General features: G+C 32.8%; 3 protein-coding genes across 6 annotated transcripts; 2 read left to right on the top strand and 1 right to left on the bottom strand.

The window, feature by feature from the left end:
* Positions 1-2,047: 2,047 nt before the first annotated feature.
* Positions 2,048-4,250, top strand: LOC128176856 (uncharacterized; the record flags this gene model as incomplete). The annotated part of the gene is made up of 3 exons (XM_052843401.1): positions 2,048-2,441; positions 2,543-2,693; positions 3,230-4,250. Coding segments are annotated over 3 exons (885 nt in total), but the record flags the coding sequence as incomplete, so codon positions are not given.
* A 1,158-nt stretch (positions 4,251-5,408) lies between these two features.
* LOC128175824 (breast cancer metastasis-suppressor 1-like protein) lies at positions 5,409-11,350 on the bottom strand. Of its 4 annotated transcripts, none has more exons than XM_052841669.1 (10): positions 11,150-11,350; positions 10,819-10,909; positions 10,584-10,711; positions 9,323-9,352; positions 9,012-9,091; positions 8,427-8,523; positions 8,140-8,232; positions 7,455-7,519; positions 6,744-6,814; positions 5,409-6,650 (listed from the first exon to the last, which is right to left on the bottom strand). In XM_052841669.1, exons 1-9 carry the CDS (start codon positions 11,280-11,282, stop codon positions 6,773-6,775), a joined length of 759 nt encoding a protein of 252 aa, XP_052697629.1. In that variant the 5' UTR covers positions 11,283-11,350; the 3' UTR covers positions 5,409-6,650; positions 6,744-6,772. The 4 variants fall into 4 exon arrangements, with proteins under 4 accessions (XP_052697629.1, XP_052697628.1, XP_052697627.1 ...); XM_052841668.1 differs by having other exon boundaries at positions 5,409-6,655; XM_052841667.1 differs by having other exon boundaries at positions 5,409-6,662.
* A 2,445-nt stretch (positions 11,351-13,795) lies between these two features.
* Positions 13,796-22,024, top strand: LOC128175822 (protein PFC0760c-like). Its single transcript, XM_052841664.1, has 4 exons — positions 13,796-13,996; positions 15,556-18,542; positions 18,692-18,880; positions 19,627-22,024. Exons 1-4 carry the CDS (start codon positions 13,941-13,943, stop codon positions 20,091-20,093), a joined length of 3,699 nt encoding a protein of 1,232 aa, XP_052697624.1. The 5' UTR covers positions 13,796-13,940; the 3' UTR covers positions 20,094-22,024.
* Positions 22,025-23,649: the final 1,625 nt, after the last annotated feature.

Below are 23,649 nucleotides of genomic sequence, written 5' to 3' on the forward strand. Positions count from 1 at the left end.
ATATTTTATAGAGGGTCAGACCATTCAAACTTGATGATACACACTGAACATCGTAAAAATTTGGAAAGAAACTGACAGATAACTCCACAGGTGCGTCAAGTTGCAGCCAACCCCCAAAAAGTAAGCACTATTTGAACCAAGTCCTTTGTGGTCATTACAATGTCAAATAAAATTATGTAATGTTGGATATACAGTTGTATAATCACATAACCCTTCTGTAAATTAAACCATTTGTTTGATTTATATATCATTAGTGATAATTTAGTAGCATAACAATTATATGTGTTCAGACTTTGATGAATATGCTATGTAATCCATTCTAAATTGACTGGCGTCATGAGAAAAGGGCCCTTATCTTTCAACGTCACAATTATCAGAAAACGACGTCAAAGTTTGTGAACTTTTAACGTCAAAATCGCGCTAAAATAATTCCGGAAGTTTTATTATCGGCTGCATTTGTTTACATTTGCATTGAACTGCTGCGTTGTTTGAGCCAGTAATATTGTTGGTGTGCATATGGCAGTATCCAGGAAGAGAACGATGAAATGGATTTTCAGGTAAAAGTTGCAAAATCCTGTTGTACAATTGTGTTATGCATTCAATGTTGATTATATGAAATAATATTCCAGAAAAGAAATTTTGAAGAATCGGATGCACTTATAATAGGTGATTTATACTGTCTTGTAAAAATTCTTACTTAAATTACTGAATTAGAAGTCTTGATTAGTACAATATTACAAAGCAGAAGTAAATCTTTTCTCGCAGATTTAAATTGTAGCCAAATTAACCCCCTGCTTTCAAAACAGATCGATTGACACAACCGTATAAACATTTACTCGGAACTCTACATACACTATAGGTTACCTTGTTACATTCAATTCAAAAGATATGAAGTTTTATTTTGAGGAAAAGTTATATGCGCTGTGTAAATTTGAACACGAGATCATGATTATAAAAACAATGTACTAATATAACCCCAATGTGAAATTAACAAGAAATTCCAGAATGTATGCCTATTTATAGACATTGTTTACATGTTGCCATAGCAGGTATAAGGTGGTCTCGTAGAGTTTGCATTTTCGTACCGGTTGTATCGCCCTAAAAATTCAAATTTATATTTACTGTTTGAGTTGAGTAGGACGAGTTAATCGAATTTTTTTTAAATATATAAATCTGTTAATTAATGGTCTGACATCAGTAAGTTTTTGAACGTAAATACACGTTATCAATCGTTCAATCGGTAAAAAAAAAAATTACAGGGAAATTGTTTCAATGTGAATCATCATGTAATTATTTTCTGCAGAAATTTATGATTATAAACAAGTTGAATACGATAAATTATAAAGTTAAACGAGACTTACCTGGAAGGTGAAGTTTGACTGTAATTTTTCCACCATTGAGAGACGTAGGGATCAAATGAGATGAAGTTCAAGGTCACGTAATCATAATTCAGAGGAGTATTTATAATTATTGGGGCATCAAGTAACAGAAAATTATAGGGCGGGACTAGAAAAAATCCTTAGGGTTGGGCATTTGATCCCTACGTCTCTCAATGGTGGAAAAATTACAGTCAAACTTCACCTTCCAGGTAAGTCTCGTTTAACTTTATAATTTTTCCCCATTGAGAGCCTCAGTCTCAAATGAGACTTCAGAGTTGATGACCCAATAAACATCATTCCACCAATAAATAAATGAGATTTAAAATTCTCAACACATATTTGAGTTGAACATTTTTTATTTTACAATAAAAGAAAAATCTGTTCACTTAAGTACATAACATGCAACATTATGCTATGCTTTATGAAAACTGTCCAGTAAAGCATTACTGAAATCACTGCAAAGTTTCACTGGTTTGTTGTAAAATTTTCTGAAAGTATTATCACTTGTCCATCCTGCGGTTCGAAGAATTGTATCCACAGACAGCTAAGCATTCGCTGCAGCACTAGTTGCTGCTGATCTTGTACTATGTGGTGCAAAGCACTTAATGTCTATCCCTGCACTCTTCATAATCCCTTTGATCCAACGACCAATAATGTTGTGAACCTTTTTAGCTGAACACGCAGAGTACCGTAAATGCGTTCACCTCGCCAGAGAGGAGCAGGCAGTGTATGGGCATCGTCCATTTGGCAGTCTACCATGCTCAAACGGTCTGGCTCATGTCCATTACACGTTTGACTTTGCCCAACAGTTGACCCTTCCACACCATTCCAGACAGGAAGGACCATTGTACTTCACGTCGCCAAGAAAAGTTCAGTTGTTCGGGGTATGCATAGAAGGGTCAGCAGAGCAATACAACTATTTGATAGATGAAAACAACACAATCGGCACTGATGGTTCTCAGTCCCACGGCCCAAACACTGTCATTTCTATGCTGCATCATGCATTTCAGCATCATGGTTTTGGCGAGATGGCCTGTCATATTCACTGCGATAACTGTGCAGGTTCAAATTTTATAAAATACATTAAAAAATTCTTAAAATGACAAAATCTTAATTTACACAATCCCATTGGTCCTTTACATACGAATTCAATATATTTTCAGGACAGAATAAAAATCGCTATGTAATGGCGTACTTTTGCTGGCGGGTAATGGTTGGGTTACATCGTGAAGTGACGGTTAGATTTCAAATTCCTGGTCACACCAAATGTCTAGTTGATGCTGGATTCGCTCATATTAAGAAACTCTACAGACGGTAATATCGGTATTGCGTTTGCATAAGACCCGGCCACACTGTTCCAAAGCCGCGGAAAAGATAAATAGCGCAAGAACTATGGAACGATCATATGCGTTTTATCACTTATATGTCTGCTAACGTTGATGAACGCGATAGTTGGCAACATTTATCTCAAACGATCACTTATAGTCCACGCATATTTCAAGCATTGTGCGCGTCAGAACTACAATATTTACGCAAAACAATTAACGTAACATAGAGCGCATTGCATCGGAAACTCTTACACAAATCCGAGCACTCAAAGCCTGGAATCGTGCATAACGTATATCGGCGGACAACTACAGAGGTTCCACGTCAGAAAAAAAACCTGATGTAAATAAATGCTCAAATCGCGGATGTACATGTATCAAGTAAAAATCAAAATTTGTGCGCGTTTCGTGCGTTTACGCATTTCTGGGCAGTGTGTCCGGGCCTTAAGATATCTAAGTTTAATCACTGCAAATTTAATTAAAAGAACATACAGAAATTCATTGACATGCATACAAAATTTCCAGGACCGACAATGATTCCCTTTCGGATTTGGTGAGAACGGTAGAAAAGTCATCGAAAGGCAACAAAGCCGTTGTCGTTGATGAAACATTTCAGTGGAGGGACTGGAAGTCCCTCCTTGCCGATGAGTTTTGTCAAATTCAAGGCATCAGAAGCTACCATCACTTCAGATTTAGTGCTCTTAATCCTGGGGTCGTGTTTGTAAAGAAGATTTCTGAGGATGATGAAAGGCCGATCACATTATGCCGCAGCCCCACCGCTGATTTTTCCAGCAGTACTCTTCCTCTAGTATTAGCCAAAAGTATAGCTAGAATCGTTTCGTTTTTGATTCAGAAAAAAATGTAAACATGGAACTTAATATTTAAAAGATTTGTTTGTTTCCAGGCGGCCTTTCTTCTGAGAGACAAAGATATTTATATAAAAGTCTGAGACCGTTTGTGAGAGAACATGCGAGGGATCTGACGTGCCCCGCTCCTACTGAGGAATAAACTGACTGCTACCACATCCATTCATATCTTTGTTGAACTGTTATTCATCCATTCATTCATTCATTCATTAACATTGATCTTCACTTGAATTGTTATTCATTCAATTCATTCATCTATCGACGGATGTTATGTTCATTTTTGCTGAATTGTTTTTATTGAAAATAAGCTTTTGGATCTTTCTGGATGAATTATGAAGTTATCATTCAAGTTGTTGAATCTCCCTTCGATCATTTAAAGTAAAGCGACAATTAAATTTGAAACGAAATGCATAATCATTTGAGATGGCAATTGTTAACCGATTAGTCTATTGGAACGATTGTTTACGGCATTAAAAATTGTTGAGTTTGATTAGATTTTTTTCTCGAATTTAGTTTTGAAATACATGTAGTTAAAATTAAAATATCGGAACGTATTAGCTGACACTTTATTTTTATTTATTTATTTTTACTTAAATTACGAATAACTTGTATCATAAATTTCTTTCAGTTTAACATACAATGTATTACAAATTCTAATGATCAAATTAAAAGTGTTTGAAAAATATCAATAATTATCATGTACGTTAATTTGGAGTGTTTAAAGAATTACACGATTTACCAGTAAGATATACGAAACGGGACTTAAAGTTTACCGATTACCAAGTTATCCCTGATAATTATTGATACCTTCCATATGATATTAAGATTTTACGGCACGAAATCAAGTAAATGTTTGACAAATATCACTAAACGGACCGGCGTTATCACTCCGCAAATGTTTAACGTCATTTGACGTCAACATGTCCTCGTCGACGTTACAGATATTTTAAACATTGCATCACAAAAATACCCATAAAATCGTTAAATTATGTGCTATAAGCAAAAGTTTAGAATTTTTATAAATAAAAAATGACAACGAATTGATTTTACGAAAAAACAAAAAATGTGAAAATTTGACCTTAAGGGCCATTTTCTCATGACGCCAGTCAATTAGTTTTCAACAGTTTTATACAAGTTAAATTTTTTTTCATTTTTTAATTAACAGGAAAACTAGAGTCGCGTGAATTTCATCAATATGAGCTCAGACTCTGCTCTTGCACCAAACAAAAAAGCTCGAGAAATTTGTTGGTCATATAGAGACAAATTATTTGATTGTCTTGACAAATATAACGATGATCTATCGAAATGCACAGAAGAAATACAAGGTGTTGAAAATAATTGTAAAAAAATGTGGGTAAGTTATATATGATAGATAAACCCAGGGGCGTATATTTTAAGTAAGCATATACATCCCTGAAAAAATTCTTGCCTTTTATTTTGAAAAATAAGTTTACAAATCACATCTTATATTTAAAGCATGTCATTAAAAAATAGTGATACCTATTGAAAATTTGTTTCAGTCAAAATATTTTTTGAAAAGAAGAAACTACCTGCAATTTCGAGAAAAAGTGGAGAAAGAAGGATTTCAATACACAGATCCAGAAAGTGATAAAAAATAAACAGTAAAATGAACTATTGATTATCACCTCAATGGTTGAATTTTAATGTTGACATTGTAAATCATGTACATGTATCAATGGAAGACTATCATTTTTTATGCCATTTATCTGTACATAATGTTACATATATGTGTTTTAATAAAATAAATAATAGCTTTCACACTGGCCTTTTGTTAATAATTTATTGTAGTGAGGGATGATATTACAAAGAAATGCAAATACATTTAAATGACTTTTAATGTTATACGGTATTTACAATGAAATCATATATATTTTTATAGCACATAATTTATAATATAGTCATTTACAAAGGGTTTCATTGTAAAAAAGACTGTTAATAAATCTTGCATCTGTAAATCGTACATATGCGTTTTCAAAACTCATACTTTTTTCTCATGATTTTGCAACATTGTATAATAAGCAAATAAAGAATTTCAACAAAGTTTCATGAACCTGCAAATAGGAGAGCTAACATTTTAAGCAACTGCATTAGGTCCAATAAGATCATAAAAACCGCCATTCTTAGAAACTTATGAAAACGGATATTATTTTCCTTTTTTTATAGACTAGTAAGTAAAAAAAAAAAAATAAAGTGTATGAAAATAGAATAATTTTAAATGAAAAAAATCTTAAATGCAAGACAAGGCTAACATAAATAAAAAATTGAACAGTTCTGCCCAACATCTGGGTAGAAACTTTACCTAGACATACATATAAAATAAGCACTACTGTTGAATGCAATACTTGTAAAGTCTGCCTTCTTGACTTACAACCATGATAAACATGCAACACATATTAAATAAAATGGAGAACAATTTCAGTAATTTGTCCATTTTTTTTTCCCGTAACATTAAGAACTTTGAATGCCACACAGTTGTAATGTACTAATACATATCATGTACCCTCTACGAGGAGAGTAAATTAATTATGAAATGATGTTATTAACTAACAATACATGTAAATCTGAAACATTTACAAGGAAATATATCTATAAAACATAGGGAATCATGTCACAATGTTGAACTTTAAACACACACATATAAATTTTTTGAAGATGCATCTATTCACCCAACTTTTTGGCGCAAGTCTTCCATGAAAACATGGTAAAACAGTCACATAGCACACAAACACACATATACACTTTAATGTCGAACATACACAAGTGTCTCCCAGATTTAGTAAACTAAATTGTCTCATTCCGTACACACTGTACAAAATTCTTAAGAGTACAAAAAATCTGTTGTTCTGTGCATGTAATTATCATCTCTACACGAACTGTAACATGTCCATGACAGCTAGAATTTTCAATCTGAGCTCTGGATGATTCACATTTCTGGTGTCCTGCAGGCAGATAGCTAGCTACGGGACAGAAGTCCGGCGTAAGTTTAGACATGACCTTGACATTTTTACCTGAGGGATCATGGATTTTGTAGCCACAGCAATATGCTGTAAAAGCACCACCTAAACTTAAGTCTAAAGGAAAAAAAAGATGAATGAATAGAAAGGAACAAAATGTGTTTGCTAAAAATTGAGTGTAGCAAAATATTTTTATACCTTCATAAACATTGCACAAAGCCCCAGCTTCAACAAAAATCATACTCTGACTTTCGTTTCTGTTTTAGTGCCTACAACAACAAGAAATTAGAATAGTAAACATTGTTTATAGATTTTGCATTATTTTATGATTTGAATTGTTCTTAAAGGGACCTGGACACGATTTGAACTCAAAATTTGAAATTTTATTTTTCCATTTTTAATGTTTAGAATGGTTAATGTACATATAATTAATGCTTTGACAAAATTTGAAATTAAAATATTGAGTTAAAAGCAAGTTACAGAGTTTGAAATTCTTTGTTTTGTAAACTTGTTATTGTTTACAAATATATTTTATTGGTATAAGTTTCAATCAAATGTTGCTTTCTTCTGTTGATAATATATTCATGAACACATTTAATCAGTTTATCTTGTTTGCCATGGGTCATTTTGTCAAAGAAGTTGTAATTCCATACTTTACATTATTTGAAAACAAATATAAGGCTCGAGCTTTGTTTACATAAATGAATTCTTACCTCTATATCTCTCTTATAACTTCACATCTAACATTCAAATTTTGGTCAATCATTTAAAATGCACAAGTAAACCATTTACATACAAAAAACCCCCACAGAAAATATAATTTTGATATAAAATCGTGTCTAAGTCCCTATAAGCTGTTTTACCACACATGCATGTACATGTATATCAAATCCATGACATATCACTTACCTTTTTAATTGCTGTCCAGTCTTCAATAATTTCTACATCTTTTAACATGTATATGATATATGGCCCTGCAAGGAAATATGTACATATATAATCAGTGGACAAATTAAAAGAGTGCAATTCATTGAGAAATGATTAGTTGCATTACAATGATTACACGTTAAATACTGAGGTAATGCACTTCTTTTAAATGTGGATAGATATTATTTTCACATACTCTCATAACTGTTAACATGGTTTTCATATTTTTTTTTTTACAGAGATCTACAGTATGAAAGCAGTGTTAAGACTTGTTGAATATATTTCATGCCCCTAATTACTGTAATGATAGGAAAAAGCCAAATTTGTTGAATGGAAGGACTCCCCGCCTTTCCCTCATGAAGGAATAGGGAGGCTTGAAGGGTGTGTGTCTTGTACACATGTTCATTGCATATGAAAGCGAAAGTGGTGGCCAGTTTCTTCTGTATGTGACACCTGGGACTCATGTCAACTTAATATGGAGTATTGGAGTTTATGTTACTGGCATATGTAATTGTAAAACAACAATATACCCGAACTTTCTTTACAAAGTGCGGGTTTAGAACATAGTTTAAAATACATATATACATGTTGCTATATAACTGAAACAAAAAAAATTGAACAATATTACTACAGAGTTAAATTTAAACTGATTTTTGGTATTCTATACCTGACACAGAAAGGGGCTTTTTTCTTCTTTCTGATGAGGATCCATCAATTTTCTTTTTACTTTTACTCATTGTTTGTGTTTCATCCCAGAGATCTAAAAGAGGATAAATTTATATCAGTAATGAAAAATAATAATACATGAATTCATTCCTTTGTATGTACGAAAATGTAGTATATAAAAATTTCAATCGAGAGAGAGAGAGGGAGAGAGAGAGAGAACATATCTTATATATTCATTGGCCCCATATTTAGTGCGAGTACCGGTACATACAGAAAATACAAACTTACCAGATGATATATCTATATTATGTCTGTCCTCTTCCAGTCTGCGGATTTTTTCCTCTAATTCATTTTTGACTGTGTCATATAAGAGTTCTTTATCACTCTGAATTTAAAAAAGAATAAAATTACTCTTTACAAGTACTTGCATCATCTAACATTTTAAAAGTTTCAACAAGATGGCAAATACTAACTTTATTCATACTACTACTAACTTTATTCATCCTACTTGATAAAGTATCGGAATAAATATAAACCATCTGAGATCAAAGAAGTAAATAATACAGGTTGTAATTCACTATAAAAATCATCTACAGCAAAACTTCATGATTAATGTTCAAAAACATTTTTCATGTTATTTAAAATGTAACATGTAGTCATGTAATAGAGGTAGTAAATGTAAAATGCTATGATAATTCTCTTTGTTCTGTGTAAACACTGATTTTTACAACAGAATAAAGAAAAGGTTCTCAATGCCATGATACATGTATATCAGTTGTTCATTGTTACAACCAAAACATTTTGATATCTGTGTTAACATTGAATTCATGATTAATACAGTCAAGAACTACTGTCTGCTAAATGAAAGTCTACCTCTAAATTTTGCTGGGCAGCTAATACTTCACTTTCAAATTTATTCTGAATGCTGTCTATCCTTAATTCTCGAAGAATCCCTAAGAAAAATGAAAAAAAAATATATAAAAAATTACCTCTATTTTTCCAATATAATTTTCTCAAAGCCTGTTTATTTGAATACTGGTACATGTGACTGTTGACAGCCTGTCATTCATATGTGAATGTTGCACATACAATAATATTTTTAATATACAGAGTTTGAAGTGGTATTTTATGTTATTATTCTTAGACATATTTGTTGTTCCCCGTTGATCTCTATCAGAACTCACCTTCTATAGAAAAGCAGCCTGTTGGTGGAACTATTAGAAACAATGGAACAAGGGGGAAATGAAAATATATCTAGAGCTACATGCAACATCTCATAGTCAAGTAAATACAGGTCTGTTTTGGGTCTATTGTTCACCTTTTGCTCCCTAACACATCCCTATCACATATTTTTTAACCATGATACATATTGAATTTTTGTCAGATCTTGTTTGAAGACAGATGCATTTTCAAGGCTTAAGTTAAAGCTGCTGGTTAGATCTGAAATAAAATTTTGTGTATGCTTTTAAACAATGGTTATGCTAGTAAGTATCATGGGTATTATAATAGACACCATGCAGTTGTTTTCCCAGTCAATTAAACCATATTTCAATAAAAAATATGAGGTACAAAAATTTGTTTACAAAACAAACGACATAAAAGGGTCTTGTGTCAATTAGTGTCATATTAAAATTCGCCCCCAACATTGAGATATACGGTATTACGACTTTGACGTCGCTATTAATAAAGGTCATAATGTTTTGACAAATTAAAAATATACCCCGGTACCTCTGTACATTTCGTTCACTAATATTTCTGAAGTTTGTTTTGTTTACAATTGATGCATATCCATGTTTGTTGAATAAACTCTATCATTCAGGGGACAAAACCAGACGATGTCCTCTCCTTAACATTCCCATGATACATTTGGTTTGATATAGTGCATTCCCATAAAGAAATTCTTATTCTTCAGTTTGAATATTTCAACTTTGAGAAAAGACCAATTCTGCTGGTGTTCATTGGTGAAAGTCTATAACTTACAACGATAATAAGTTTGTATTAAAAATTATTTGATAATGTTATATCCGGTAGCTAAAAATCGGACCATGCAGCTTTAAACAATGGTGGAAACATTATTCTCATTTCAAAAACGTCTTTACAGAGAATCATCAGGACTCCGTATTTCTTAAACTTTCGATAGGTGCTCAAAATCCAACTGTTTCATAATGTTGAGGATAAAATTATCAAGGATAATTGAAATGCAATATCCAAATGTAATCCAAAATATGCTTTTTTTGATTAAATTTGCATTTAAACTGTTAAATACTGCTTTCTATCAATTTTTTTAGCCTGAATATGATATTGACATTCATTTCTCATCCAAAATTTTTGTATTTAATAGGAATTCACAATTTTTTTCCTTCCAAATAAAGAAATATATATGAAAGAAATTAATGACAATATCATACTAAGGCCTAGGGGGAAAAAACAAATTTCTTGTTTCACCTGCAACTTCTGTCCTAATCCTCATGTTTTCTTGTAACTGTGATAAAGGATTAAGGTACTCAGCAGCTCTACCTGCTCGAACCTCCTCCAGTTTATGATCAACCTGTCCCATTCTCTCTTTGTATAACCTGTAATGAGAACAACCTGACATTATACTTCTGCACAATCATGAAATTATATGACTTAATGGTCAGAGTTTATACATCACAATATTGGTTTTAACGCAAACACGTACACTTCTTTCAAATCTGAAAACTGTTTTTCCAGATCTGCCATGTCATCGAGGCATTCTGTTTTCCTTCTTTCACATTCTTCTTCATCCAGCTCTGTAATTGTAAGTCATGTAAATTATGGTTCACATATCGATAATTTATCAACAGTGCAGAATTTGTCGAGAAAATTCGAAATACTAAACACTTTAGGGCGGACCATGAGCAATAATAATCAAAATACGATTATCGCATAAAGGAATGTATTTATGAAGACCAGAGTGACAGATCATCTGAAAAAATGTATGTTTTTTATACGCAAAGAAGGAATTCCCCGTCATTCCAGATAGAATTTACCTGACCCATCTTCATCTTCGGAACCCATTTCCGAATCATCGTCAGAGCTATTATTGCTCCCTGGGGTTTCTTGCTCCATTTCTTCTTCCTCTGTTTCTGCTTTTCCGTTTTCTAAGACAGGCATTTTCATCATATCTTGCAAAAAACATTCACCTCATTTCCCAAACATTCAAAGTGCGCGTAGCGGAAGTTTGTGTCGGAATTGGCACAAGTGCGCAGGTGTATTGGAAAACCACACTTGTTCTATTTTTACCCCGAATGATAGCGAGGGCGGATTGAAAGGCGGTGGAGAAAAGTTTACATATCTAATTTCAGAATTCTTTTTATATTAGAATAAGGGTAAAATATTTTAAAAGACTAAACGTGCGAATAAGATGAATATTTTGAAAAAATTGTGTGATAATACAAACACAAACGTTGTGCTTGTCGTATTTTGGGGAAAAGGAGGGGGGGGGGGGGTGGGCTGACTCATACAACACATACATGTAAAAAAAAACCCGCCTTTTTAAAAATTTGCTCTGTAATAATACTTTTCTTTAAAAAAAAGTGAGTCTGTGTGGTGGTGGTGGTGGGGGGGGGGGGGGGGTCGGCAGGGGGGATGTCTACAGGAGGAGCTATATATGACCAACAAAGTTAATGTACATACAAGTATTTTCTTGAAAACCATTTAAAATATACAAGGGAAATCGCACGCTGGCAATTGCAAGATCTATATGTATATGAAATGCCGGGAAATGTACAGAAAATTTTTTGATATCTCCCTCTTTAAAATTTCAAAGTTAAATCGACAAAATGAATGTTTGAAAGCTCAAATTTAGAATTCAATGATGATATTTTCTCTTAAAGTTCTCTCTCTCTCTCTCTCTCTCTCTCTCTCTCTCTCTCTCTCTCTCTCTCTCTACAATACAAGTGTGAATTGAAAATTTAATTATTGGCACAACTAATAGAAAACATTTTCGACCACCATTACACTTAGTTCCGTGCACTCATCTCTTTGTCACCTCATGGCTTGACAGGTATTTCACACAAACGGATCGCATTTAATTCTGAGACAGTGAAATATTCCCTGATCGGATTTCAACATGTTTGATTGATTATAAAAAAAATAATAAGGCCATATGCTACGAAAATTAACATGACGTGTCGGTAAATCTCGTTTTTCAACACGTGCATGAAATGTACGTTATTTCGTCTAATCAATTTACCGATTTTATAACACAAAAATCTGCTGGTTCCTATCACTAGCAGCGCTACTGACGCTAAATGAAGGTTCAAATTGAAACTATTGTAATGAAATTAGGCCTGGAACTCCCTGCGTAGAGTCACATTTCGTTGTTTTAAAACAAGTTTCAAATTAATTTACGTTTTCACAATTCCAAATCGTGCGAGATGTGCCACTTTTTGTACAAAACCAGAATGTTCATTTACACGTTTTCATACGTAAACGTGAAAAAAGAATACGGCAATAACGTGTATTTTTAATTTATGGTAATTCAAAGATTTCTTGCAAGCCTTTTGTGACGATGGTAAGCCATAGGAAACACATTATTATATAATTTCATTATAATTATAAAAAGTTTGACTTTTATATTTTAATACATGCATCAGCATTATCAAACAATTAAGGATTAATTTATATTTTTTAACGTACTGTCTGATATGTAAAACCGCCATCTTTCCCGCTTAACAGTCTATATTTTTTTCGAATTTTATTTTTCCCCGGACCTTTTAACTCTATTAAATAAAACAATATTGTAACTATAATCTATGCTGCGGCTCGCTGGGAGTGGAACCTTAAAGTCAATCTAAATACAAGAAAGTAATAATTATTCTATCCCATCTCGCAGACTTGCACATACTGTATATTAATAAAAATAATGATAATAATGCAAATTGATGTATATTCATATGATAAGTACACTAGTACATTTTGAAATGCAAGCATATACTAGTAATAAATATCAAATATTGTAAGTATATGAACTGAAAAGGCCATCTTGTTTCAACAAATATTTCTGTTCCTGAATTTTTGTAATACATTTTGTGATACATGGTTTTTGAAACGTACATGTACTTATGATTTGAGACACGTTTAAACAGTTAATTATACAGGTAAAGCCTTTGCTGCCACAGGGGAGATGATCACAGAAACAATGTCCAAGGATTCGACCCCCCCCCCCCCCCTAAAGCAGGTGAAGCAGCACTATGAGAGAGATATTAACACTCTTTAATTTTTTGTCACTCCAGTAGTGTTGAACAATATGAAAGTAAAATGTAGTCGTATTTATATCGAACAATGATGGCATATAAATACAGAGTCATCCATTTTAATTCAGTTCAATAATGAAAGAAATAAAAAATAAATAAGATAATTACTCCCTTTACGATCTAAAAATTCATTTTGTTCTTGAAATTTATTTTGTAATGATACCATGTAGATAACTGTTTTTATACCAGGTATATACATTCTTTTATTGGAAATTAAACATACACTTTTAATTTATCGGTAAATAAACCCTAAACAAAGGAAGAATAAAAAGGAAAGAAAAAGAAAGAAACCCAGATGACATCTACCAGCTGTGACCTCGTATAGATCAATGAAGTTAAATGCACGACATATTGTGCGATTGTTGATTGATTTGTCGATTATACAAACCATTCAAAGAAAACACGAAGAAACCATGCTACGTCATCCGAACTGGACACGTTGCACCCTCGACAGAATCCCCTAGTACTTCTATCACACAAGCCGCTCCGGACCAGGACTAAAAGACCTTCTAATTTGTCGACTATGCAGAAGCTACTCGCCACCTTTATAGTAGTTTCAGCGTTGACAGGGATGCATGGGTAAGGTTTTACTACACTGTAAACAGTTTTTGTCTGGTTGTGGAGGGTTAAAAGGTTAATATTGAGCTGAAGTTTGAAGCTTTCCTGTTCTCAGATATGATATACACTGTTTTCCTACTAAACAGCCAATTCCTTTTGTTTCACGCAGATAAATTGCTAAAATAAAAAAAAAATCTGCAATGTGTCAAGTGAATTTCAAATGAAAAAGAACGCTATACATACATATACATTTGATTTGTATATGTAAACTTTACGACGCACTTCGTTGAAAGATACTAAATAAGGAATAAGGAATCATTCTTTGAGTATTATGAGGTGATAATTTTGGTCGGGGCGTGATCAAATCCAATAAAGCCCGAAGGGCTTTATGATAGATTTGATCACGCCCCGACCGAAATTATCACCTCATGATATTCAAAGAATGATTCCTTATTACTTATATTTATGTAATTTTTAGCCATCGTACGATTAAATATTCAAATATGAATAAGGCGTCAATTTGGCGTCATTTGTATTATGGGTTATATAGTACAAAATCGATACTAGTGTTATCACAGGCAAAGACACTGGAAAATGTAAATATATGGCCATAACGTGGTTTTTCACTTCATTTATGAACTTTAATACCTTTCCATTAAACTACTAGTACTAGACGTGGTGCAAAATCATGTGAAAAAAAATGTATTGGGTGGGTGCGCAGACTTTCAATTACTTGTATATATGTTACTTTTTCCAAATTCGTATTTTGAGCTTAAATACAAGTAGTAATTGATGGATTCATTTACACAATAAAATGGTTTCTTTAGTGATTCATGCGGGATATGAAGGTGGCGAAATTGCAGAAAAAATACATAACCAGCTAACGCTCTACAATGATCGCTACCTTCATAACCCGCATGAATCATCAAAGAAGGCATGTTTTTTGTATTAAAATCTAAATTAATAACTAAGTAAAATCCATTAAATTACTGTTAATGTACATCAGTGTGTCAGCTAAAAGAAACAGCCAAATCGTCTCCTATTGGAATTTGAGTCTGACATTATGATTATCTCGTGCAGTCCGTTACTTTCAGTCTGACTGTTTGTATAGAGCTATGAATTGACTATAAGTTGCAGTAAGAAATAGAGGGAATTGTATTCGGTAAATGTAAATATTTGCCTTTAGTTTAAAAAGTGTGCATGAATAATAACTCGCAAGGGATTACAAGTAATACTTTTCCCTACAGGTTATATAGAGAATTCTGCAAGAAAATTAAAATCAACGATTTTTCTTTCACAGTAATTAGAATATTCTCTTATTTTTTTAAAAGTTTATTTAATACTACAAAACATTATACTAGTATACTATTGTAAGGGATGCCCAAAATCCTCCACGACAGGATGTTGATATACTAATATGCATATGTGTTCTATAATGATTGCTTCAGTTACAGAGTATTTTGAATTTTAATATATTTATATTATTTCCATTAATATATATATATATATATATATATATATATATATATATATATATATATATATATATATATATATATATATATATATATATATTACAGAAACAATCCTGAAGAATGTGACATCAGCACTTGGTATTCCAGAGTGTCATCAGAGGGCCTGTTTGACAGGCCAATGAGTATCAAACAAAGAAAAACACACGACACAATTAAGAATATTTTAGCCCAAGGAAGACGTAGGCTTGTTCAATGCCACATCTTGCAGGCATTTGAGAACGATTTGAAAAGAGTCGGAAATGAGCATCACGTGGAGACCGAAATAAGGAATAATGCTCAAAATGGAGGTCGTCCAGCAAAATTGCCAAAAGAGAAAATGGAAAGTGTTGGACTTACAGCAACCCAGTCAAAGAAAGAGGTGGTAAGGGAAGGGCACACAACGATCATATCAAAAGAAAAACTGGATCATGAACCAACATCGACAAATTCAAACAAAGAGAAGGAAAACAAAGAAAGCCCAACGATAGAGTCACATAAGATAGACAAAGATTTAAAGCAGTCAGTGACAATAGAAAATAAAGAAAAATTACGAGAAAAAGAGAAGGAAAACGATCAATCCATTGTACAGGAAGATGGTGATTCAAACGTTGATGGCACTAAACAAATACAATCCCCAATGCACAATAATGAGTTAGATATGAACAACAATTCCGGGTCTACCACAAAAGACGAAGAAATTACACTGGCAAATAACAGCGAGGAAGACGAAACAGAAATCGACGACGACGAAGAAGAGGAAAGAAATGGCGGGGATCTAGAAAACGACGACAGACAAAGGGATGACGACGAAGACAACGAGAAATATAACGAAGAAATCAACACAGCTCCAAATAGCTATTCATCCTCTTCAGAATTTGGTAGTCGGGGTAAAACTGATAAGCCTGCTAATAGAAACAACGAGACACAGAATGACACACTTCCAAACGAAAGAATTTGCAAAAGATTCACTTGGAGCTTACAGCGTCATCTGGTTTTAAAAACCTCGCCAATGGAGGAAGGATATACTCAAAACCAACGGTTAATCGGACACAGTTGCCAGGCGTTCTACGTCATCTCGCCTACGTACTGCGGATTACGAAAGAGAGATTTATTAGAAAATGATTTGAGGCAAAATGTGACAATTGTAAAACCAAATCAGAACGGCCTCACAAGGAATGAAGACAAAGTATCAACAGAGTTCATAACAAAAGTATCGACAGAAAAATTCAACGTTATACCTAATGTTCAGATGGAACAAACGGAAAAGAAAGAATGGAAAGGAAACGATGTAGCATCTGTAGATGACAGAAATGCAAATGCAAAATATACTACATTTAAAAGGACCGTCCTCGATGACAATTTGTCAAATAGTCAAAAAGATACAATAAAATCTATAGAAAATCTTAAATTAGAAGAGACATCAAATATAGAAGAACTTAAACTTTTAGTTTCATCAAAAACAGAGGAATACACAAAGAAGATACACTCTCTGGAGCTTAATCTGATTAAACTAGAAAATCAAATGTTGATGGAGAAACTTAACAAAGAAAACCACTCAAGCACTATAGCAAGGTTAGAAAATGGCATACTTCGGTTAGAAAATGAACTTTTAAGAATGAGGCAAAACTTTCATCACATGAAAATTGATAATGATGAACTGAAGAAAACGCAACGCAAATACCTTGAACTTGGCCACATTTCTGAAAACCATTCTTTACAAAGACAAAACAACCGCGATGAAATGTTGTTAGAACAACAAAAAACGATAAGCATGCTTTCAGAAAAACTACAGAATCAGTCCGACATTATATTGCGTCTAAAGAATAGATCAGAACACATTGATGATCAAAATAGGATACTACACTCTTTGATCATAAATCAAACTACTTTGGTTTCACAGATCATGGCCAAAGTACAAACATTAACAGAGCAGTCTCTTCAACATCAGCAAGAAGCAAATGAGATGAAAGAGCAACTTAAATATGGACTAGCAAATGTAGAAGCAATGAAAAATGATCAAGGTAGACAACAGGAAAAAGAATCGACCATAGATTCAAACCAACTCACTGTAGAAGACCTGTCACAACATCTGCTTCAACAGTTAGACGACTTAGTGTCAGATAAGAAATTAGAAGGTGCAGAAAATGTTCATGCTATATCTACTTCCGAAGAAGGTGTGGAAGACGAAGTGGATGAACAATTGAAACAATATTTACATTTTGCATCCGTTTCTCACTTATTAAAACCAGGCCATTGGTGCGATTCTCGTGTGCATTGTTACAACGGAATCATCACTTTGTCCGATTGTATTCCATACTCTTTTGTGATTTATTCTATATGTGAGGTTCAGAGTGAAAGACATGGCAATGAAAAAGATGATCAGGACAATATACATATATTAGAACATAAGAAACAAACAACAGATAAAGACACTATACATATGTTAAGAAATAGTGAACAAACCACAGAAAAACAAACGTCAAAAGAAATAAACGAATCAGGTTCCTCCCAAAACCTTTTACCACCTAACCCTGATGACGGCTCACACTTTAGACATGAAAAGTTTGCGAATGCTATGAATTCTGATGAAGTGAACATAGAAATGAAATCCAATGATACTGAACAAATCGCTGAAGTAAAAACAAAGGACCAACATGTTAACAACTTGATGATCAAAACAAAAGAAATTGTCGAGGAAAACACTGTTCAAAATGTAAAAGATATAAACATAGCTATTAAAGAGGAAATGGACTTAAGTATAGAAAATAACACAAAAATTGGAAATGTAAAAGCCAAACATATAAAAAGTTCTTTCAAACAAGAGTCAATGATAAAATCAGATGGAAATGAAAGTGGAAGTATCGATTATAAAAATGAAAAAGAGAACGATATAATTGGGATTGAAGAAAAGCACCAAACATTAAAATCAGAGAAAAGTAGCCTAAAGAGCGATGATAAAAAAGAAATAGATATGAAACCAAAATTAGGTAGAACAAACTCTGCTCCTCGTAAACCTGTAAGATATGCTTCAAATGGACAGAGCGACCCAAAAGGTTTGTATTGTGTAACGTTATCAGTTTTGCTATGACATGACAAAACTAATATTTAAATCAATCAATAAATCAATTGATAAATTGTAATCACGATAATTACAATAAATTCTTATGGAAACCGATTGACAATCAGTTTTGGTTCATTTCAGACTGTTACGACTATTTCCTGAAAGGAAACTCAAGAAATGGGGTATATAAGGTTCGTCCATATGGTACTAACCGACTTGTACAAGTTTACTGCGATATGAAGAATGGAGGATGGACATTGATTCAGAAACGACAAGATGGAACTACGAATTTCTTTCGTGATTGGGAGGATTACAAAGAGGGCTTTGGAGGTACATTGTAATTCTTTGTAAGAACAATATTTGAACGAAACAAAATAATTGAAATAACTTGTAAATGACCCATGAAGCTATAGAATTAAATAATACATGTATAAGGTTTTTAATCAATCATTTTTAAAGTGCTAAGCATAGCTCAGCGCTTTATTGTCGTTAGACGTCTGCTTCTGGTGCATCGAATACCCCCCCCCCCCCCTTATGAGCAGAAATAGACATCACTTAAACTGGTTAGAGAACCATTTTCAAAGGTTTACGCACATAGGGGTATTGTTGTTCGGACTATTGTGAATCTAAGGCGCGGGGCTTACGTACATCACTGCAGGGGCTGCCACGAAGTGATAAGGAAATACTAGTTTATACCGCATACCAAAGATGAACTATAGAAAAATCAAATCGATTTTTTTCACTAAGCTTGCACAAAGTTAATTTCTTTTAGAACCAAACTAGGTTAGCGCTTTTCAGTACTATCAGTACTTTGATTGAGTATTTGACTTTGTCTGCATAATAACCATCTACCTTACAAACATATATTTGTTCGGAAAACATTCGATCAGGAGAACCATATATTTTTTGAATGAATTAATATATTCTGTAGGATGTTATTTGACCATTTTCTCTGTGCCCAAGAAGCCAGAAATATATATTACTAACAAACATAAAAAGTATTCATTTAAATGATATTGTAAGAGAATAGATTCAAAATGAGTTTTGCAGAATATACTAGTACTATTATATTTCAGGCGTCTATGGAGAGCACTGGCTTGGGAACAGCTTGATTCATAGACTTACAAATCAAGATCATTACATTCTCAGAATTGAAATGATGGACTGGGATAAAAATAAACGGTTTGCTGAATATACAAAATTTATTGTGGACCATGAAGATGAAGGATATAAATTACATGTTGGTGGATATAAGGGAGATGCTGGTGACGGCATGATTAAGCATAACAATCAGAAGTTCTCTACTAGAGACGTTGACAATGACCAAGTTGTTAAGGAATTCGGAGGAAGTTGCGCGAAGAGATTTCACGCAGCTTGGTGGTATTATAAGTGTTATCAAAGCAACTTGAACGGAAAATACTACAGAAATGGAAAAGTTGACGATAAAAAATTTGATGGTGTTGCTTGGAAGCCATGGACAGGAGCCAATTACTCCCTAAAGGAAGTTGAAATGAAAATTAGACCAATATCTAATGAAAATTAGAATAAAATGATTCATTATTTTGTTTTGATACATTTTCAAGTAATTCACCCCATCAGTATTGACTCTATTTTTTTAAAACGAAAACAACTCGTTTGACACATCCGAAAGCAAATGACAATGTGAAAATATACCGTATATGAATTAAGTGATTGGTGTCATGAACATGTACTAAGTTGAACTGAAACAATAGCAGATTTATACAAATTGCGCCAAATTGTTACTGTTTTTTTTAAAATATAATAATGAAATAATTGCTTAAATCGATAACAGCAATTTATTTAATATCAACACGAGAATAACTGGTTTTAAACAAGGGTATTCTAGATTATATCGACACATGTAATTGCTTTTTATTTATGAGTTCTATACTATTACGCATGCGTATTTACCGTAAACAAAACACATGCAGGGCTAGCGAAGATTTTCTTGGACACGTGTGTTGATAAAATATGTCTTTTCTACTTCTCCCAGGTAATAATTGTTCAATGTTTAAAAACCACAATTATTATTTTGTAAGCATGTATTTTTCGTGTTTATCGTAAGAGTTGCTAGAACCTAAATTCATTTTTGTAAATGACGTCCCTTGAGGGGTTATTTGACATACCGGTATTTATGTCCGTTCATTTTAAAATGAACCGAAATTGGTAAAACATTTATAAATTATCGAGTAAGGGAGGGTGTGTTCCGTTTAGAGATTCATGATGACCGTAGTCGGACGAAAATTTTGTAGTTTTCAGCACGTGTCAATTACTGTCAATCAAAGTCCACGTGGTACAAATAAACGATATAAGATTATTCCGGTTTGTACGACCCTTAAATTTGCGGAAGCTCATAATTACGTTTCTCAAGTATGTAAAAGGGATTTTTATGTATTTCAACTATTACAATCACCTTTATTTCTTATTTCTTAACGATAAAATAGGTAAATCTGAAGTTATTCACACATGTGTTTTCAGCTGTACTGTCTCTTTAACCTTTAGTCTTAGTAAATGTATATCTTTTTAATATTTCATTTATAGGGATAGTCAATACAATGTCAGGGCCCTTGCTCGTGCTATATACCATGACGAAGTCTTTTACGAATTATAGATTGATATGCAAGTCTAAGCAATACGGTGTTCTTTTTGATGTTTTAAACCAATAATTGTGCCAGTATTTGTACTTTTTTTTAAAGATTTTTTTATTTCTACATACACGAAGAAAAAAAATTGAAGTGAATGTGGATAACTTAAGAAAATCATTGATGACTGCTTAACAATGTCATTAAATACTTCACAGTAATAACCGTTAGATACTAAACATTTTAAACAATTGTGCAAAATATTTAAAGAAATGTAATAATATTGGGGATGAATACCAAAATAAACACCTATCTTGCCCCTTGAGAAAATCGTTACAAATCTTTACAAGGGGCTGTTGTATTTTATAATATTATTGAATTATTGTGTAGTGTACCATAGCTTGGCGTGTTTTCTATTGTTAAAAGTGTGGGTTATCTGTACATACCCCACGTTTTTGTTTTAAAACTACGTCCACTATCTTAGGTAAAAAAATAAATAAATGTTCTTACACGTCCATAATACTGTTCATAATAAGAGATTCCTCCCGGTCAAAATTTCCAAAAACTCAACATAGATGACTGACTCAAACTAAGTTCGTCGAATAAATCTCATTTGGAGCTCGAGACAAAACAATATCGGTATTGGCCTTGTCAGAATGACTCTATTTTGATATTCTTCTCCATGTATGCGAACAAGTGAATAAACGCGTGCAAGATGAAATAGGGGTATAATGTAGAAAGGTTTTTAAAGAAAGTCAATCACGTGATAGGAAAGCACGCGTTTGAATAGTAAACTTTTTTGTGGACATAATGAATGGCGGTGCCCAGTCGGATTAAGTACATTTATCATTCACGGTTTCACGACATTATTTCTCAAATAGTGTTTTTTTTTGCATATTGAATATTGCATATAGAATGAATTTATATATATATATATATATATATATATATATATATATATATATATATATATATATATATATATAAATATATAAACATTTTTATTCATTCATTTTTTAAACATACATGTAAATTTTTGATACGGAATATCAAATGGGATTTTAAAGAGACTTCTGTATAACAGGAAATGAACTATCGGCATTAACTTTCGCTATATTGGCTGAAATAAGATTTCCGCTTATTTAACATCGAACTAATGCAGAATTATTTGAGTATAATAATGAAGAAGAAATAAAATTCCTTTCTTTATCACGTACATTAAAAAAATCTGAAATTTACACAGGCGACTGGTTTCGGTTAGGTCGGAATAGTGTACAGGTAAGGGGAGGGAGAGAACAAAAGAAATCAATTACAGGTGATCTATAGTCTGTTTTAGAATTACCATAATAGCTTTAATTCAATAAACTATGAGACTCCAAAGAGGGAATAATTAAATTATATGCATTATTTATTTATAAAAACATTTTTTTAGTTAATAAAAATCACGTTGAAATCATCTGTTTAGTGATTCTTTTTATTTAATTTTATTAATTCATTTACTTTTTCAATTTGAAATATCTTTTTGAGTGACCAATGTCTTAAACCCTTTTTTTAATCTTATTTTCATGAAAGTTTATCAGTGTAGAATCGGAAACATTTTTAGCTCATCTGAACTGAAAATTCATGTGAGCTTTTTTGATCACTTTTTGTCTGGCGTCTGCACGCCCACCCGCCCGCCTGTTTGTCTGTAAGTTTTGGGTTTTTTTTTTTTTTTACATTTTCGACTTCTTTTCGAGAGCCACTGGGCCAATTTTAATCAAACTTGGGAGAAAGTATCATTGGGTAAAGGGGTTTAAATGGAAGACCACGCCAAGGGGAGATAATTAGATAACAAAAATGTGTTGATATTTTTCAAAAATCTTCTTCTCAAAAACCAAATGGCAAGAAAAGCTGAAATTTGTAATTGTGTGGAAGCATCCTCATATAGTGTACAATCAAGTTTGTTCAAATCATCTTCCCCAGGGGTAAGTTGGAGCCACAATGGGGGAGGGTCACATTTTGTACGTTATTTAATTCATAGAAATACTTCACAGCTTTCATAACTGATCGAGGAACGACTCACTGTATGCATTGATTATCAATATATACATTGTACACATACATATACAAACATACAACCCACAACGCCTAAAAAATATAATGATATTATATCCATCAATAAAACGTATGTAATAATTATGGATATCTCCACAATATTTTCAGATGGATAGGGTTATAATTTGGCTGGTGTAAGAGTTTTTGTTTTCTATTTTAATCTCATAGAGTAAACAACAATGAAAACATGTCTTAATATTGATTCAGTCGGGAAGTTTATCTTTGTTTCCACTTCTTGGATAGAACTAACTTTCTATTCTGTCTAAATGATCAACATATTTCTAGTACTCTTTTGTTTGAATGCGTTTCACACACACACACACACACACACACACACACACACACACACACACACACACACACACACACACACACACACACACACACACGTGTGTGTGTGTG

This window comes from Crassostrea angulata, chromosome 3, assembly GCF_025612915.1.
Source record: "Crassostrea angulata isolate pt1a10 chromosome 3, ASM2561291v2, whole genome shotgun sequence".
In the NCBI taxonomy this organism is placed as follows: domain Eukaryota; kingdom Metazoa; phylum Mollusca; class Bivalvia; order Ostreida; family Ostreidae; genus Magallana; species Magallana angulata.